The sequence below is a fragment of the Haliotis rufescens genome, unplaced genomic scaffold (assembly GCF_023055435.1).
Source record: "Haliotis rufescens isolate VD_foot unplaced genomic scaffold, xgHalRufe1.0.p SCAF_63, whole genome shotgun sequence".
NCBI classification, from domain to species: Eukaryota; Metazoa; Mollusca; class Gastropoda; order Lepetellida; family Haliotidae; genus Haliotis; species Haliotis rufescens.
In genome coordinates, this window is record NW_025964354.1 from 1,321,935 (window position 1) to 1,340,542 (window position 18,608).

General features: G+C 41.6%; 1 protein-coding gene across 3 annotated transcripts in view; it reads right to left on the reverse strand.

Moving 5' to 3' along the window:
- Positions 1-7,711, reverse strand: part of LOC124112660 (hemicentin-1-like) — a 38,984-nt gene extending 31,273 nt beyond the window's left edge. For all 3 annotated transcript variants that reach the window (XM_048386991.1, XM_048386992.1, XM_048386990.1), the window contains exons 1-3: positions 7,579-7,711; positions 6,629-6,792; positions 5,472-5,613 (exon numbers count right to left, since the gene is read on the reverse strand). In XM_048386991.1, the coding sequence (XP_048242948.1) occupies positions 5,472-5,613; positions 6,629-6,792; positions 7,579-7,645 (373 nt within the window). In that variant the 5' untranslated portion in view covers positions 7,646-7,711. The remainder of the gene's footprint in view (positions 1-5,471; positions 5,614-6,628; positions 6,793-7,578) is intronic.
- Positions 7,712-18,608: the final 10,897 nt, after the last annotated feature.

Below are 18,608 nucleotides of genomic sequence, written 5' to 3' on the forward strand. Positions count from 1 at the left end.
GACATAGATGTTGCACGAAGTGCCATATTTATAAAGACGTAACACGAAGTGGCATAGTGACATAGACGTAACACGAAGTGACATAGTGTCATAGGCGTAACACGATGTGACGTAGTGACATAAACGTTACACGAAGTGACATAGACGTAACGTGACAGATGGTTATGGAGTTGTAACCCATTACCAGGTTCCACACATAAGCATTTTCTATAAGAATGCTTCATGTCAAATGTGTAATATTCTAAATATGTTTTAGTCTGTGTGTGAAAGTACATACATCTCCATACAGCCCTGAAGTCTGAAGATCCTACTGACACATCTCTTGTAAATTCCACACGAAGTGACATAGTGTTTTAGACTTAACACGATGTGACATAGTGCCATAAATTTAACACGAAGTAACATAGTGACATAGATGTAACACGAAGTGACATAGTGATATAAACGTAACACGAAATGATATAGTGATATAGACGTAACACGAAGTGACATAGTGATATAGACGTAACACGAAGTGACATAGTGACATAGACGTAACACGAAGTGACATGGTGACATAGTCGTACCACGAAGTGACATAGTGATATAGACGTTACACGAAGTGACATAGTGATATAGACGTAACACGAAGCGACATAGTGATTTAGACGTAACACGAAGTGACATAGTGATATAAACGTAACATGAATTGACATAGTGATATAGACATTACACGAAGTGACATAGTAATATAGACGTAACACGAAGTGACATAGTGATTTAGACGTAACACGAAGTGACGTAGTAATATATACATAACACGAAGTGACATAGTGTCATAGACGTAACACGAAGTGATATAGTGTCTTAGACGTAACACGAAGTGACAAAGTGATATAGACGTAACACGAAGTGATATAATGACATGGATGTAACACGAAGTGACATAGTCATATAGACGTAACACGAAGTGATATAGTGACAAAGACGTAACACGAAGTGACATCGTGACATAGACGTTACACGAAGTGACATAGTGATATAGACGTAACACGAAGTGACGTAGTGATATAGACGGAACATAAAGTCACATAGTGACATAGAGGTTACACAAAGTGACATAGTGATATAGACGTAACATGAAGTGACATAGTGATATAGACGTAACACGAATTGACGTAGTGATATAGACGTAACACGAAGTGACATAATGTCATAGACGTAACACGAAGTGATATAGTGTTTTAGACGTAACATGAAGTGACATAGTGACATAGACGTAACAGGAAGTGACATTGTGATATAGGCGTAACACGAAGTGACATAGTGATATAGACGTAACACGAAGTGACATAGTGACATAGACGTAACACGAAGTGACATAGTGACATAGACGTACCACGAAGTGACATAGTGATATAGAGGTAACACGAAGCGACATAGTGATTTAGACGTAACACCAAGTGACATAGTGACATAGACGTAAGACGAAGTGATATAGTGACATAGACATTACACGAAGTGACATAGTGATATAGACGTAACACGAAGTGACATAGTGATTTAGACGTAACACGAAGAGACGTATTGATATATACATTACACGAAGTGACATAGTGATATAGACGTAAGACGAAGTGATATAGTGACATAGACGTAACACGAAGTGACATAGTGATATAGACGTAACACGAAGAGACGTATTGATATATACATTACACGAAGTGACATAGTGTCATAGACGTAACACGAAGTGATATAGTGTCTTAGACGTAACACGAAGTGACAAAGTGATATAGACGTAACACGAAGTGATATAATGACATGGATGTAACACAAAGTGACATAGTCATATAGACGTAACACGAAGTGATATAGTGACAAAGACGTAACACGAAGTGACATCGTGACATAGACGTAACACGAAGTGACATAGTGATATAGACGTAACACGAAGTGACGTAGTGATATAGACGTAACATAAAGTCACATAGTGACATAGAGGTTACACAAAGTGACATAGTGATATAGACGTAACATGAAGTGACATAGTGATATAGACGTAACATGAATTGACGTAGTGATATAGACGTAACACGAAGTGACATAGTGTCATAGACGTAACACGAAGTGATATAGTGTTTTAGACGTAACACGAAGTGACATAGTGACATAGACGTAACACGAAGTGACATTGTGATATAGGCATAACACGAAGTGACATAGTGATATACACGTAACACGAAGTGACGTAGTGATATAGAGGTAACACAAAGTGACATAGTGATATAGACGTAGCACGAAGTGACGCAGTGATATAGACGTAACACGAAGTGACATAGTCATATAGACTGAACACGAAGTGACGTAGTCATATAGACGTAACACGAAGTGACATAGTGTCATGGACGTAAGACGAAATGATATAGTGTCCTAGACGTAACATGAAGTGACATAGTGATATAGACGTTACACGAAGTGACGTAGTGATATAGACGTTACACGAAGTGACATAGTGACAAAGACGTAAAACGAAGTGACAAAGTGTCATAGATGTAACACGAAGTGATATAGTGTCTTAGACATAACACGAAGTGAGATAGTGCCATAAACGTAACACGAAATAACATAGTGACATAGACGTAACACGAAGTGACAAAGTGATATAGACGTAACACGAAGTGACATAGTGATATAGACGTAACACGAAGTGACATAGTGATATAGACGTAACATAAAGTTACATAGTGACATAGAGGTTACGCAAAGTGACATAGTGATATAGACGTAACATGAAGTTACATAGTGATATAGACGTAACACGAATTGACGTAGTGATATAGACGTAACACGAAGTGACATAGTGACATAGACGTAACACGAATTGACATAGTGATATAGACGTAACATGAAGTGACATAGTGATATATACGTAACACGAAGTGACGTAGTGATATAGACGTAACACGAAGTGACATAGTGTCATAGACGTAACATGAAGTGATATAGTGTCTTAGACGTAACACGAAGTGACGTAGTGATATAGACTGAACACGAATTGACGTAGTGACATAGACGTAACACGAAGTGATATAGTGATATAGACATAACACGAAGTGACATAGTGATATAGACGTAACATGAAGTGATATAGTGACATAGACGTAACACGAAGTGACATAGTGATATAGACGTAACATGAAGTGACATAGTGATATAGAGAAAACACGAAGTGACATAGTGATATAGACGTAACACAAAGTGACATAGTGATATAGACGTAAGACGAAGTGATATAGTGTCTTAGACGTAACACGAAGTGACATAGTGATATAGACGTTACACGAAGTGACGTAGTGATATAGACGTAACACGAAGTGACATAGTGACATAGACGTAACATGAAGTGACATAGTGTCATAGATGTAACACGAAGCGATATAGTGTCTTAGACGTAACACGAAGTGACTTAGTGCCATAAACGTAACACGAAATAACATAGTGACATAGACGTAACACAAAGTGACATAGTGATATAGACGTAACACGAAGTGACATAGTGATATAGACGTAACACGAAGAGATATTGTGATATAGACGTAAAACGAAGTGACATAGTGACATAGACGTAAGACGAAGTGATATAGTGATAAAGACGTAACACGAAGTGATATAGTGACATAGATGTACCACGAAGTGAGATAGTGATATAGACGTAACACGAAGTGACATAGTGATATAGACGTAACACGAAGTGACATAGTGATATAGGCGTAACACGAAGTGACGTAGTGATATAGACGTAACACAAAGTGACATAGTGATATAGACGTAAGACGAAGTGATATAGTGTCTTAGACGTAACACGAAGTGGCATAGTGATATAGACGTAACACGAAGTGACACAGTGATATAGACGTAACAAGAAGTGATATAGTGACATAGATGTAACACGAAGTGATATAATGAGATAGACATAACACGAAGTGACATAGTGATATAGACGTAACACGAAGTGACATAGTGATATAGACGTTAGATGAAGTGACAAATTGAAATAGACGTTACATGAAGTGAGATAGTGATATAGACGTAACATGAAGTGACATAGTGAAATAGATGTTACACGAAGTGCCATATTTATATAGACGTAACACGAAGTGACATAGTGATATAGACGTAACACGAAGTGACGTAGTGATATAGACGTAACACGAAGTGACATAGTGTCTTAGACATAACATGAAGTGATATAGTGTCTTAGACATAACACGAAGTGATATAGTGACATAGACGTAACACGAAGTGACATAGTGATATAGACGTAACATGACGTGATATAGTGACATAGACGTAACACGAAGTGACATAGTGATATAGACGTAACATGAAGTGACATAGTGATATAGAGGTAACACGAAGTGACATAGTGATATAGACGTAACATGAAGTGACATAGTGACATAGACGTTACATGAAGTGACATAGTGATATAGACGTAACACGAAGTGACGTAGTGATATAGACGTAACACGAAGTGACATAGTGTCATAGACATAAGGCGAAGTGATATAGTGTCTTAGACGTAACACGAAGTGACATAGTGATATAGACGTTACACGAAGTGATGTAGTGATATAGACGTTACACGAAGTGACATAGTGACATAGACGTAACACGAAGTGACAAAGTGTCATAGATGTAACACGAAGTGATATAGTGTCTTAGACGTAACACGAAGTTACATAGTGCCATAAACATAACACGAAATAACATAGTGACATAGACGTAACACGAAGTGACAAAGTGATATAGACGTAACACGAAGTGGCATAGTGATATAGACGTAAGACGAAGTGATATAGTGACATAGACGTAACACGAAGTGACATAGTGATATAGACGTAACACGAAGTGACGTAGTGATATAGACGTAACACGAAGTGACGTAGTGATATAGACGTAACACGAAGTGACATAGTGTCTTAGATGTAACACGAAGTGACATAGTGATATAGACGTTACACGAAGTGACGTAGTGATATAGACGTAACACGAAGTGACATAGTGATATAGACGTAACACGAAGTGACATAGTGTCATAGATGTAACGCGAAGTGATATAGTGTCTTAGACGTAACCCAAAGTGACATAGTGCCAAAAACGTAACACGAAATAACATAGTGACATAGACGTAACACCAAGTGACAAAGTGATATAGACGTAACACGAAGTGACATAGTGAAATAGACGTAACACAAAGAGATATTGTGATATAGACGTAACACAAAGTGACATAGTGATAAAGACGTAACACGAAGTGACGAAGTGACATAGATGTAACACGAAGAGACATAGTGAAAAAGACGTAACACGAAGTGACATAGTGACATAGATGTAACATGAAGTGACATAGTGTCATAGAGGTAACACGAAGTGACATAGTGACATAGACGTAACATATTTTATAGTCTGTGTGTGAAAGTACATACATCTCCATACAGCTCTGAAGCCGGAAGATCCTATCGACCTATCTGTTGTAAATTCCACACGGTAGTAGGTGGACGACGGGACGGTGTAGCCATTGTGTGAACCAGACAGAGATACCAGCAGCTTGTTGGAGACATCGTACACCTGCAAGGGAGTAATTTGAATGGAGTCATCATTGACTTTGCTGGCATTCACTACCAACATCAAGGGACGGATAAAATTGTGGAGATGTTCTCTGAATAATAATTATATTGTCCATGTTTGAGATATTGAAATGCATATTTTGTTCTTAAAACTGAACAGGCATTTCATGCGGTATACATATAGTCACATCATACGGTGAAGTGAATGTTCTGTTTCGAGGACGATCAACCCCAGGGTTATTTCTATAGGGCAATGAAACTGTTTTAGTTTCAAAAAATTAGTTTTGTATGTATTCTATCACATAAACTATTTCATGCCGTGTGCCATCGAAGCTGATAAAATTGTATGTTCAGAGCATCCAAATTATACGTCACAATCATGAATGATTTTGGCAGTACATGTTTAGGAAGAAATCTACGCATATTGACAGATATTTGTGCAGCTGACCTGACTACAGTCTTTGCAGGGTAAATATGATAATGTTAACTACATCTATATCAGCTATTTGTCTATCGAATGACTGTCACTTCACATGCCGCATACACCTGTGAAGATTCGGGTTAGAACATGTCTTCAGCAAACCATGCTTGTCATAAAAGGCGACAATGCTTGTCGTTCGAAGCGACCAAAGAGATTCGGTGGTCAGGCTCGCTCATTTGGTTCATGCATGTCATCGCATCCCTTTTGCGTGGATCGATGTTCATGATATCAATCACTGGATTGTCTGGTCCGGACAGTGTACATTAGATTATCAAATATCAGAGTCATGAGAGAAATGTGTTCACCTTTGCTAATTCTTTACTTAGAATTGTCATGTCATAGTTACTACTTTAAACTGTCCGTTAAAGTATACTGTCCTCGCGTACATACCTGGAAACCAGAAATGCATTAAGTTATGACCAAAGATGGTAAAAGCAGGAATGATAAACACATTTAAAGAGTCATACGAACATATCAGTTGCGTGGGCCATTGCAAGTTTTAAATCGTCATGAACATATCATAAGCTGTACTTACCTTCACATAGTCATAATTGAACTCTGTGTTGAACTTTTCAAATTTAAGTCCGATCAGCTTACTGGGGGTAATTACATATGTGCAGGACAGATAGTTGGCATATGTGTAATGGTAGTTTGGGGATGTAATCGTTCCTGACTGTCCCCTGTAGGTCCCACCACAACCTGAAATAAAAGTCAGTGCCAACATATTAATTTTGATATACCATTGGATATGTTTTGCTGAAACAACGAACGACTTGCGAAGGCATCATAAAGCGGATACACTGTGTAATATTACACGTGAATGTAGGTCAAAAGATTATTGGATCAAGAAAAACATGGCGTCTGACTCAACTCCCCTGTTTGTGGTTTCTCAACAGGGTGGTGAATTCTCGCCTACATAGTTTGAAGCATGGAGCGGGTGCTGTCAATAACCCGTTATATTTCTTTACCCATCCACACAAACCCAAGACCCCATCCAGCCCCAGAATATCAACATTGTCGGTTCCTATGGACACTGATCTTCAAAGTTCTTCAAAGTTCACCTCACCTCACCTCACCTCATCTCACCTCACCTCACCTCACCTCACCTCACCTCACCTCACCTTTTACTAATGTGGGGCGGTCTGGTAGCCTAGCGTTCGCTCGTCACGCCGAAGACCCGGGTTCGATTCCCGACATGGGTACAATGTGTGAAACCTATTTCTGGTGTCCCCCGCCGTGATATTGCTGGAATATTCACTCAATTTTACTGATGGTTTATGAAATTTACATACATGTAGAATGAAAATAGAACCAACTATGATAGATTACCAAAGACTTTTCATACCACTTAATCCAACTCGAAACTAAATAAAAAAACATGTATATAATAATTTTGAAACATGTCATCGATGCACACGAAGTTAGCATTAGTTCAATGTGTTAAAATAATACAAACATAAAGCAATTAAAGAGAAAATAATTCACCTCTTGTTTGATGAATCCTACCGATCAGAACATTACACACTATCACACATGCCAACCAGTTCACCATCCTGTTTGTAAGATATCCAGGCTTCAGAAACACATTAAGCCACAATTTGCCATGCTGACTAGAGTGAAAGGCTCTGTCCGACGGGATATTTTATATGGTGTGTTGAGTGTGATCTCTGGTGAAAGTACACTTGCTAACTTCCTATAACTGTCAAGTTTCAAGTGAGCATGAAAACGAATGTGTATTGGGAGCAAAATACCAAGTAGTGTGTTGAACCCTTCACCATTCCAGTGACAATAATAATAATAATAATAATAATAATAATAATAATAATAATAATAATAATAATAAAGCCAGGATCACCCGAACCCTCTTTGCTGATTTTTTAAATTTTAATCTGTAAATAATAATATAATGAATTTAATGAAACTCTCGAACACATTTTGAGTGGATGCCCAGCTTTGGCACAGACACAGTATCTTAAGCGACATGATGGGGTGGCTCGATCATTTTATTACTGTCTTTGCCATGCTTGTGGTTTTGACACAGAGGTCCATCCATGGTACGACCCGGAACATGAAGAGGGCGTCATGGAATATGATAAATAAAAAAGTCCTTTTTAAGGACAGCCTCAGATATACAGCCTCAGATATATCCAAGCCAGCAAACCTGATCTTGTCCTTTTTGATAAATCCAATGAAATCATTTATATCATTCAATTTTCTGTCCCTTTTGCTAGTAATGTGATTGACAAGATTGAGGAAAAACATGGCAAAGATGCAGACCTCTCTTTCAAAATGTCATGCTCACATCCCAAGTACCAAGTTGTCCGACTCCCCATTGTTCTCAGTGCCTTAGGTTTGGTACCTCCCAATCTGTTGACTGACACCGGGAGAGTACCCGGGTTTGCTACCAGGAATACAGCCCATCTGACAATCTGGGTAATGCAGAAGGCTGTAGCGTTCGGGAGTCTTCACATTCTCCGAAAGGTACTGCGTGGGTTTTACCAGGCAGCGCTTTCTGGGCTGCGTGTTGAGGGGGCAAGGGCCCTGATGATGTGCCTAACCAGCCTGACTGTGCCAGGGTCACCCAAACCCTCTTTGATGCATTTTTTATTTTAATCTGAAAAATAATTATAATAATATTGATAATAATAATAACGTCACGACTCGAGGTGAAAACTATAGCATTGCACAGTTTTCTTAAATAAGCCAAGGATGTGGGACATACTCTCAATGTCAATGTTTGTTGATGGTTCTGAACTGCTGGATGGTACAGCAATGTGTGTCAACCAAGCGAAGTGCCATATGAAATTGGCCCAAACTCAGTTTTTCAAGAAGAAACTTTCTGAACGACCACTGCATCGAGTTTTGGTTTAGTGTGTTGAGCTGAGCAACCCTGCACAGTTTTCGCTAGGATGAGTGAGTGAGTGAGGTTTTACGCCGCCTTTAGCAATATTCCAGCAATATCATGGCGGGGGACACCAGAAAGGGGCTTCACACATGGTACACATGTTTGGAATGGAACCCGGGTCTTGGGTGTGACGAGCGACCGCTTTAACCACTAGGCTACCCGACCGCCCCTCGCTTGGATGAAGTCAGCTGGCCTGTAAAGTGAAACAAAAGGCTTTCTGTTTGCTGCTCAGGACTAGGCACTTCCCACTCGAAACCATCAATGTGTGATTTTGCATCAAAATGTAAATATGAAATGTAGTCTTCACAATGAATATAATGAGACTGTCTAACACATTGTCAGTGGCACAAACACAGCATCCTAAGCGACATGATGGATTGACAAGATTGAGGAAAAACATGGCAAGTATGCGGACCTCGCTTTGGAAATGTCAGGCTTGTATCCCAAGCACCATGTTGTCCGACTCCCAATTGTTCTCGGTGCTTTAGGTTTGAGGACGTCTCAATCTGTTGACTGACATTGGGGGAGTTCCCGCTTTTTTTACCATGAATACAGCCCTTCTGACAATCTGTGTGATGCAGTTTTGGGAAGTCTTCATAATGTTCGAAAAGTTCTGGGTTGGTTAGACTAGGCAGCGCTTCCTGGGAGGAGTCCTTCTCACTGCGAGTAGAAGGGGTAAGGACCCTGAGCTGATGATGAGCCTAACCAGCCTGACTGTGACACGATCGTCCAAACCCTCTTTGCTGCATTTTGTATTTTAATCTGTAAATACTAGTAATGACGTTGATGGCAGTGATGATGATTGAATCCACGATCATAAGGATCTAGCACACTTATGGGCCACGCAACTCCTTAATTGCGTAAGTTACCTATAAAAGTGGCATTAAACGGTTACTTTTGACTGAGAGCTCGGTATCTGCTGTGGTATTGTTGTAAAAGGTTGCAAGATCGTACACTTTTCTACCGTCCACTGTGATTGGATGCAAACAACAATTTTCAGATCAGTGGGTTGTAGTCTTCTTCACTTGACAAATGGCTTCAGCACATTCCGCGAAGCGACTGTGACATTTAGAAACACGCCATGCTTATTATTTAGACGACATACATAACTGTACACAATGAATTAAATAACAGCTATGACATTGTGACAACTCGAGAACTTCAAACGTCCGACTCCACTGGTCAGTTCATTGACAATGAAGTGTGTACATCCGTAGATGTACAAGTATTTCAAGTGCTGAAAACGCAGAGCGATCAGAGAGGAGAAAGCTAATGAGGCTGACATTGCCTTATATCCGTCTTTGCATTGTACCATGCTTTCTGTGATGATAATTAAATAGTATTTTTGACACGAAACATAACGGATTACTTGTGGGCACTGCCTACGATTAGTTATTTCTGAGCTGTGCCAAATGAATGTAAGGTGTTCTTGAAACAATGGAAGTTTCAACCTTAGCAGGGGGCGACTTTAAATTGATTTAGAAAGACGCCGATGTACTTTTGACCTTAATTTGTGTAAACCTCCTGTCACTCTGTGCGAGGTTCGCTTTCAAGATCATGTTATTATGTTGCTGGTACCGTTGCAAAACTGAAAGAATAAAAGCTATGTTGAAATGTTATGCAAATATTTAGAATGTGAAATGCTTTCTTTTCAAATCAACTGTAATCTTGTGTGCGGGTGAGAGTGTTGAGCAAATACTTATCACATGCATAAGTCCGTCGACACATCACATCACTTTCCGTTGAGTGTGGGTATTAAATGTACTTTCATGTTTAATGTCCAGCTTCCCCTATTGACTTGTGCTATTATCTACAGGATTCAAGATTGGACTTTATCACATCCGCTGAGTCAATCAGAGTGGTTAACACGGATGTATTGCCTCATAGTATTACATTGATACAAACACATTATCTACTCTGCTCACAAAGGACCTCAGGGCTTCATAGGGAAGTGTGTTTCACTTAATGTTTGTTGACAAAACCTATAATATATTCCTCCTTTAAACAAAAATCTTCAACATGCAGCTCATTGCAAAATAATTGACCAATCACGATGTTGAAATGTATTTATTTGGTTTCATATGGAAATGCAAGAGCATGTTGTTCTTATAAGCGTCTCACTTGGAAACGTTGAACGTTTCACAACTCTTCATATAACGTTTTCAAGGAAAAAGATTCCATCTGAATGTAGTTTCTGGGGGATGGGGTTGGCAACTCAAGGCAATCATTGTGAATCTGCCAATATATCCAGATTAATTTGTGAGCGGGTATTACAGACCCTGGTATATCAGTAAGGCTGGGAAAAAGTCAATTGGCTTATTGGTTTAGTTTGCTATAATCGCTGCGTGCTGTATGTTTCTCTTCTTTCTTAGTATGCTGTCTAAACAAAGGACAGATGGGATATGGCTGTTTAATCATGTTTGGGTCTCATGCTAATGTAAATATTATTCTGGGCAAAGCACTTTTCAAGACGTCGTTATAACTCGAACTTGATTTTGATTGAGGTGCAGAGTTGCGTGAAGTGTGCAAAGATATTCAAGTTGTCGCAAATCTGAAAACCAGAGTCAATCCGATCCTTTACAATCATTGGTTTATAGTTGTTCAGGGCACACATCAATTGTTATATTTTGTAGTGCACCCTGGAACTTCCGCGATATAGCTGGTCTTCAAAAACCAATCCTTCTCTTAAGAGGCAACTGTGGTGGTTTTAGGAGACGAAAATGTTGTCATAAGAGGCGACAATAGTTGTTGTAAGAGGCGAATATGTTTGTCGTAAGTAGCGACTGTGCGTGCCGTAAGTGTGACTGTGCTTGTCTAAAGAAGCGACTATGCTTGTCGTAAGTGGCGACTATGCTGGACGTAATAGGTGCCTATGTTTGGCGTAAGTGGTGACTAACGGGAACGGGAGGTCAGGCTCACTGACTTGGTTGATGCATGCCATCGTATCCCAATTGAGTAGATCGATGCTTATGTTGTCAATCACTTGATTGTCTGGACCAGATTTGATAATTTACGTACCGCCGTCGTGTAGCTGGACTATTGTTGCGAGCGGCCCGAACTGCAAACTGAGGAATTATAACATTCCTCAACCAATTACTCAACCCAATTGTTGCCATATGCATACATCGATAGCATACAATGTTATTTCTATTTCCGATTACCACCAAGCACATACCAATGAATGGCTACACGAAACATAATTTGCATGTTTTAATGTAAAGAAACATCCTCCCCTCTCTTAAACATCCTCCCGTCTTAAATATCGATATCCGAGCGATCAAAAACTTAGACTCTATCTCTGTGATACAACACTGCGCATGGCCGTTGTGATTTCAACACTGTTATATCTATTGTCGCATAAGCAATCTGCCTGACATCAAGGGCATAATACAATGTGTCTCAGAGGGTAACTTAAACCCATAAATTTGTGTGAGTTTGGGAAAATACATTTATACGATACAAGGTATTGAGCAAAAATGTTGTGGAGAGAACACTTGGTGATTGTAGTCATCTCAATAAGTGGTACATAGGAAAAGGTCAGCTACCATCAATAACGCGTATGTCCCCCGTTTGAATCGATAGTGGCCTGACATCTCCTGCCCATGGAAGAGACGAGTATGGGAATCACATTCGGGGAATGGTAAACCACTCGGCCTGCAACGCAAAAGTCAACTGCTGCAACGTCTGGGGATGTGGTTGACGTCGGCGTAGCAGTGTATCCAATTCATCCCACAGGTTCTCTATTGGGTTCAAGTTCGGGGACCTGGAGGGTCAGGGGAGAACATTAACATTGTTGTTGTGTAGACAGGCTCTTGTGATCCGTGCTGTATGCGGTCGATAATTGTCCTGCTGGAATACGCCGTTACCGTTGGCTGCCATTTGGATGACGTGTGGTAGGGTAATTTCGTTGATGTATCGTGGAGCCATAAGATTGTCCTTGATATGGACCAAACCTCTCCTGCCATGATGGGACATAGGCGCCCACATCATAATGCTACCCCCACCAAACCTGTCCACTTTCTGTACGCAGTTGCCGGCGTAACGTTCTCCAAGACGTCTGTAGACACGTGCTTTTTCATCACTTAGACGGAGGGGAAATCTTGATTCGTCGCTGAACCAAACATCTCTATGGAAGGTGAAGACATACCCTGTGTTGACGATGCCAATGCAGTCGTTGTTGACAGCGTTGTCGACTCAATATGTCAATATGACGAACAGGACGCTCGTAGACCTGCTGCTTTTAAACGGTCTCGTACAGTCTGGTCGGAGATTCTGCACAGTCCGGGTATTTGGGATGCGGTTGAGGTGGCTGTGGTCGTCCTTTCACGTAGGTGGCGCAGTCGGATGTAGCGATCTTTGGAGGGGATGGTTACTCTTGGTCGTCCCGACTTTGGCCAATCACGTGTTGACCCATGCTGTTGAAAACGATCCCATAGCCTTGTGATGGTGCTGGGCGATACATTGAAAATCCTGGCTACAGCTGATCGGGATTCCCCTGCCTGCAAGCGCAGCCTGACGCTGTTTCTATGCACTTCTGTTAATCTTGGCATATTGTTGAACTGTCACTGTTCGATTGACGAAGATGCCAAGAAATCACAAACCCTGCACTTTCATACAATCCATAGTGCTGCTGCACATGTAGTGCGTGCATGCAGCTCCATGGCCATTTTGTTTATTCACTTGGTGCGTTTTTTCCGAATCGTACGTGTTTCCCAACTTATGGTTTGCATGTCCTTGTTGTGACCCATTTGATCCGGAAAATTTGTCACTGACACTATAGCACATAAAACCTCTTCATTTTGCACCTCTGGGTCCGCTAATTTTGCATTTTTGGCCCAAAATATACGTATTGGGTTTCAATATCTCCATTATACAAACATACCAAAATCGCTTCTGACAATTTACATACATCAGTCTCCTCTTGAGATCCCCCACGACGGAAGTGGGGGCCATTTTGAAACGTCGACTAGGTAGAATAGCATGGAATTGTTTATGCTTTGTTGACATCCCGATCAATGTCCGATTCTGAGTTGAAGCGAACTGTAACTGTCTACCTTCATCTAGAGCCAGCCCTTGGACGCTAATGCCTCTGAATAAGACGGCACCAACACAAGAGTCTGAAGGGCATGGTACAATGCGACCATGTTTTGCAACAAGAACAGTTGTCAGACGAAAATCATATGCCATAGCGTTCACGAACTTCATGGTCAGAAACGGTTCTTTCTGAACCAACATGATCTGTAATTTATACTGGTGTACCATTTTCTTTAAGAAAATGACTAAGAGGGTTTATTGTTGAGGGGTTCCTGTTTTCTATTGAAGGTATCAGCTGAACAGAGAATGACATGGTACTTGTAGAACATATTCCTCATGATGTGTAACAAGAATATATGATTTATAAGTTAATTATAACACGTTATTTCGAAATTTAATTATTGTTTTCTGACAGACCTGAAGAGGTGGGTCAAAAGATAAAGTTTACCTTGTTATGTGAAAGTGTATTTTGTGTTTGAACAGTGATTGTAACTGCGTTACATTGTTTCTGTTGCGGTTCGGTAGATGCTCATTGCATTGTGTTTGGACGGTGATCAGTCGTCAGGAAATTACTATATTTAGATATCAGTGCGTTGCATAAACTTCCGTCCTGTATACCGTGGACGGTGAAAGTATGTTATTGAAAAATGTTGAACTTTCCAGTATCTGGTTAGACTATATAAGGGGACAACTGCGTGTTTACGTGTTTATGTGTCTCTCACGCATTTAATCGCTTTGGAATAAGCTTCCATGTGAGGATCGCTCATCATCTCTGATTCCCTGACTCGCCCGTCTCAGGAGCTTGATCACTGTCGCCGCTGGGTGAATATATTATTATTATCACTGGAATTGCTGTCACCACTATAATTGTCGATTTGCTACAGACCAATGTCATTATATCATTTTACTGTCATTGAATATTGCTGTACTACTCTATTGTGTACTGTTGGCACTGATAGCCAAGTGCTCTAAGGCGCCGTGATTCACTGTGCAGAGTTGCATCCCTTGGGCACGCCAGAAACATATGACTTTGGGTTCGAATCCCGGTTAGCTCCGATTATATTTCTGGGTTTGTCAACACCATACCCATGCCCTTTGGTTCCACCGAGGCGGTAGACGTCTTAGACCTGCATCACTTCGGCCTCCCTTACTACAAAAGTGACATTATTACATTTGAAGACGTTGGTACTGATATTTGCTAATTATATATGTTATCATTTGGCAAATTAATCGTTTCTTCTCAATATACTTTATTATTTTGATACAAGAGAGAATAATTCGTCTGAAAAACCAGAAATCAAGTAGTTGCAGGTTGCCCATAACAGAGGGCGTAAGGGATGTCGAAAACCATTCGTGGTCAGGCTCTAGCGGGCTAGCTGATGGCATGAGCTGTGCTCTGGGTTGCCTGTTTCAGACTCCATAATTTACAAGCTGTCGCAAGAAAGCTGATGACTACTGCCTTAAATAACATTCATGCAGCCACACATTCGTCAATCTGAACCGTGTTTAATCCAAATTTGATTCAGTGTGTAAAACTGGCTGCGACAATACTGTCTCTCACACAAAATAATAATATGAGGAACGTATGTCACTTGCAGGGGGTGAACGCTGAGCTCGTAAAGTTCCGTACACCCGCTATGGCGTTGTCTGTTGAGTCAGTGGCGATACTTTTGAGAAATGTCCGCCTTTGGCCACATACATTCTCACAGGTTAGTACTATTTTACTAGACCAGTGCCATAAACATAACCTTATTTTCAAGCATTTGCTATCTACTGTTCAATTTTCGAGGTTTAAACTAGTATCAGTAAGTCGAAGTTTCTGGCAATGCCATCGAGCGGGACGAACACCTGAGGAGGATTCGTGGCTTTTTCGAGAGACTCTCTGATGCCCACTAAATTTTGTGAAAAGCGAAATGGGAGTGAGTGAGTTTTAACAGTATTCCAGTTACATCGCGGCGTGTCATCTAAATGTGGGAGGAAAGCCCAAAGTGATGCAAGTCTCAGACGTTTACTACTTGGGTGAAACCAAAAATGCTGACAAACCTAGAAACATAATCAGGGTGAACCGTGATTTGAACCCACAATCATAGGTTTCTGGTGTGCCCAAGGGATGCAACCCTGCACAGTAAATCGCAGCGCCTTAGGCGACTGGGCCATCCGTGCCCCCTGAAAAGCGAAATGGCACAGGCAGATGCAAAATGTTTAGATCGCATCAAAGGCCAATGTCAGGTACAGCTCCTTCAAGCTAAGGTGGAAGCTATTTCAAAGTTCCAAGTTTCCCAAAACGAAATGGAAGCTATTAGATTTCTGGGTATGGCTGGTTAGTACCATAATTATTTTGTGCCAACAATTGTCAGGCTGCTGTTGATAACATTGAGCAATTCTCGTGAATTTCCTGTTCTCTAAGCCATAAATAGTGACGGACATTTCACAGTGGCAGGAGACGCTGGTGACCTCGGTGCTGGAGCTGTCATGTTGCAGGTAGGTGCATCAGGGTTTGATCTTCCCGTTTCCTATTCACGACAAACATCAAGGAAATTTTGGCTCTATTGCTAGCCTTGCAACAATTGGAAGTCTATTTGGATTCTCTCTTGTTTCCTTTTCAAGTGTACACTTATCACAATCCAATTATTTTTTTCATAATAAGAATAATAAAAAAAAGATATTTTTTTCAGAAAATGAAGAACAAAAAACACGTCTTGTGCACATGAGCTTTTCTCTGCAGGATTTTGATGTAGACATAGTAAAGGCAAAGACAACATTATTGCTAATGCATTATAACGGCTTTGGTTGAATGTGATCGGTTTTGACTCCAAATATGATTGACATTTGTGTAAGCATTTCTCATAATTATTATGTATAATGTTTACCATATTTGCAGTTATTGTAATCTAATTGATTAATTCTCACTATGTTCAAACCTCTCTCAAAAGTGGGGGAGTGCTATATGGCAGTGTTATTTATTGATACACAATGTTGTAATTGTTTTAGGGCGATGAGGTAGCCTAGTGGTTAAAGCGTTCGCTCGTCAGGTCGAAGACGCAACTTCAGATAACATAAACAGTGTGACCGTTAGCTGAAGACAACTCGGTCATCCAGGCAGTGCAGTGACCTGTCAAAGAGCATCAACAAAGCGATCGTAGGTTGATGAGCCCAGGACTAATGATCTCCGTGCTGCTACTCCTTAGCCAAAACTCAGTGGTGTGAGAGTGAGAGACAGACACGGACCTGGTGACACCAGCACCCTACAGGACAGACACGGACCTGGTGACACCAGTACCCTACAGGACAGATACGGACCTGGTGACACCAGCACCCTACAGGACAGATACGGACCTAGTGACACCAGTACCCTACAGGACAGATACGGACCTGGTGACACCAGTAACCTACAGCGCAGACACGGACCTGGTGACACCAGCACCCTACAGGACAGACACGGACCTGGTGACACCAGTACCCTACAGGACAGATACGGACCTGTAACACCAGCACCCTACAGGACAGATACGGACCTGGTGACACCAGTACCCTACAGGACAGATACGGACCTGGTGACACCAGTAACCTACAGGGCAGACACGGACCTGGTGACACCAGCACCCTACATGAGAGACACGGACCTGGTGACACCAGTACCCTACAGGACAGACGAGGACAGGGTGACACCAGTACCCTTCAGGACAGATACGGACCTGGTAACACCAGTACCCTACAGGACAGATACGGACCTGGTGACACCAGTACCCTACAGGACAGATACGGACCTGGTGACACCAGTAACCTACAGGGCAGACACGGACCTGGTGACACCAGCACCCTACATGACAGACACGGACCTGGTGACACCAGTACCCTACAGGACAGACGAGGACAGGGTGACACCAGTACCCTACAGGACAGACACGGACCTGGTGACATCAGCACCCTACAGGACAAACACGGACCTGGTGACACCCTCACCCTTCAGGACAGACATGGACCTTGTGACACCAGCACCCTACAGGGCAGACACGGACGTAGTGACACCAGTACCCTACAGGACAGACACGGACCTGGTGACACCAGTACCCTTCAGGACAGACACGACCTGGTGACACCAGTACCCTACAGGACAGATACGGACCTGGTGACACCAGTACCCTACAGGACAGACACGGACCTGGTGACACCAGTACCCTACAGGACAGACACGGACCTGGTGACACCAGTACCCTTCAGGACAGACACGACCTGGTGACACCAGTACCCTACAGGACAGATACGGACCTGGTGACACCAGTAACCTACAGGACAGACACGGACCTGGTGACACCAGTACCCTACAGGACAGACACGGACCTGGTGACACCAGTACCCTTCAGGACAGACACAGACCTGGTGACACCAGTACCCTACAGGACAGATACGGACCGGGTGACACCAGTAACCTACAGGGCAGACACGGACCTTGTGACACCAGTACCCTACAGGGCAGACACGGACCTGGTGACACCAGTACCCTACAGGACAGACACGGACGTAGTGACACCAGCATCCTACAGGACAGACACGGACGTAGTGACAACAACACCCT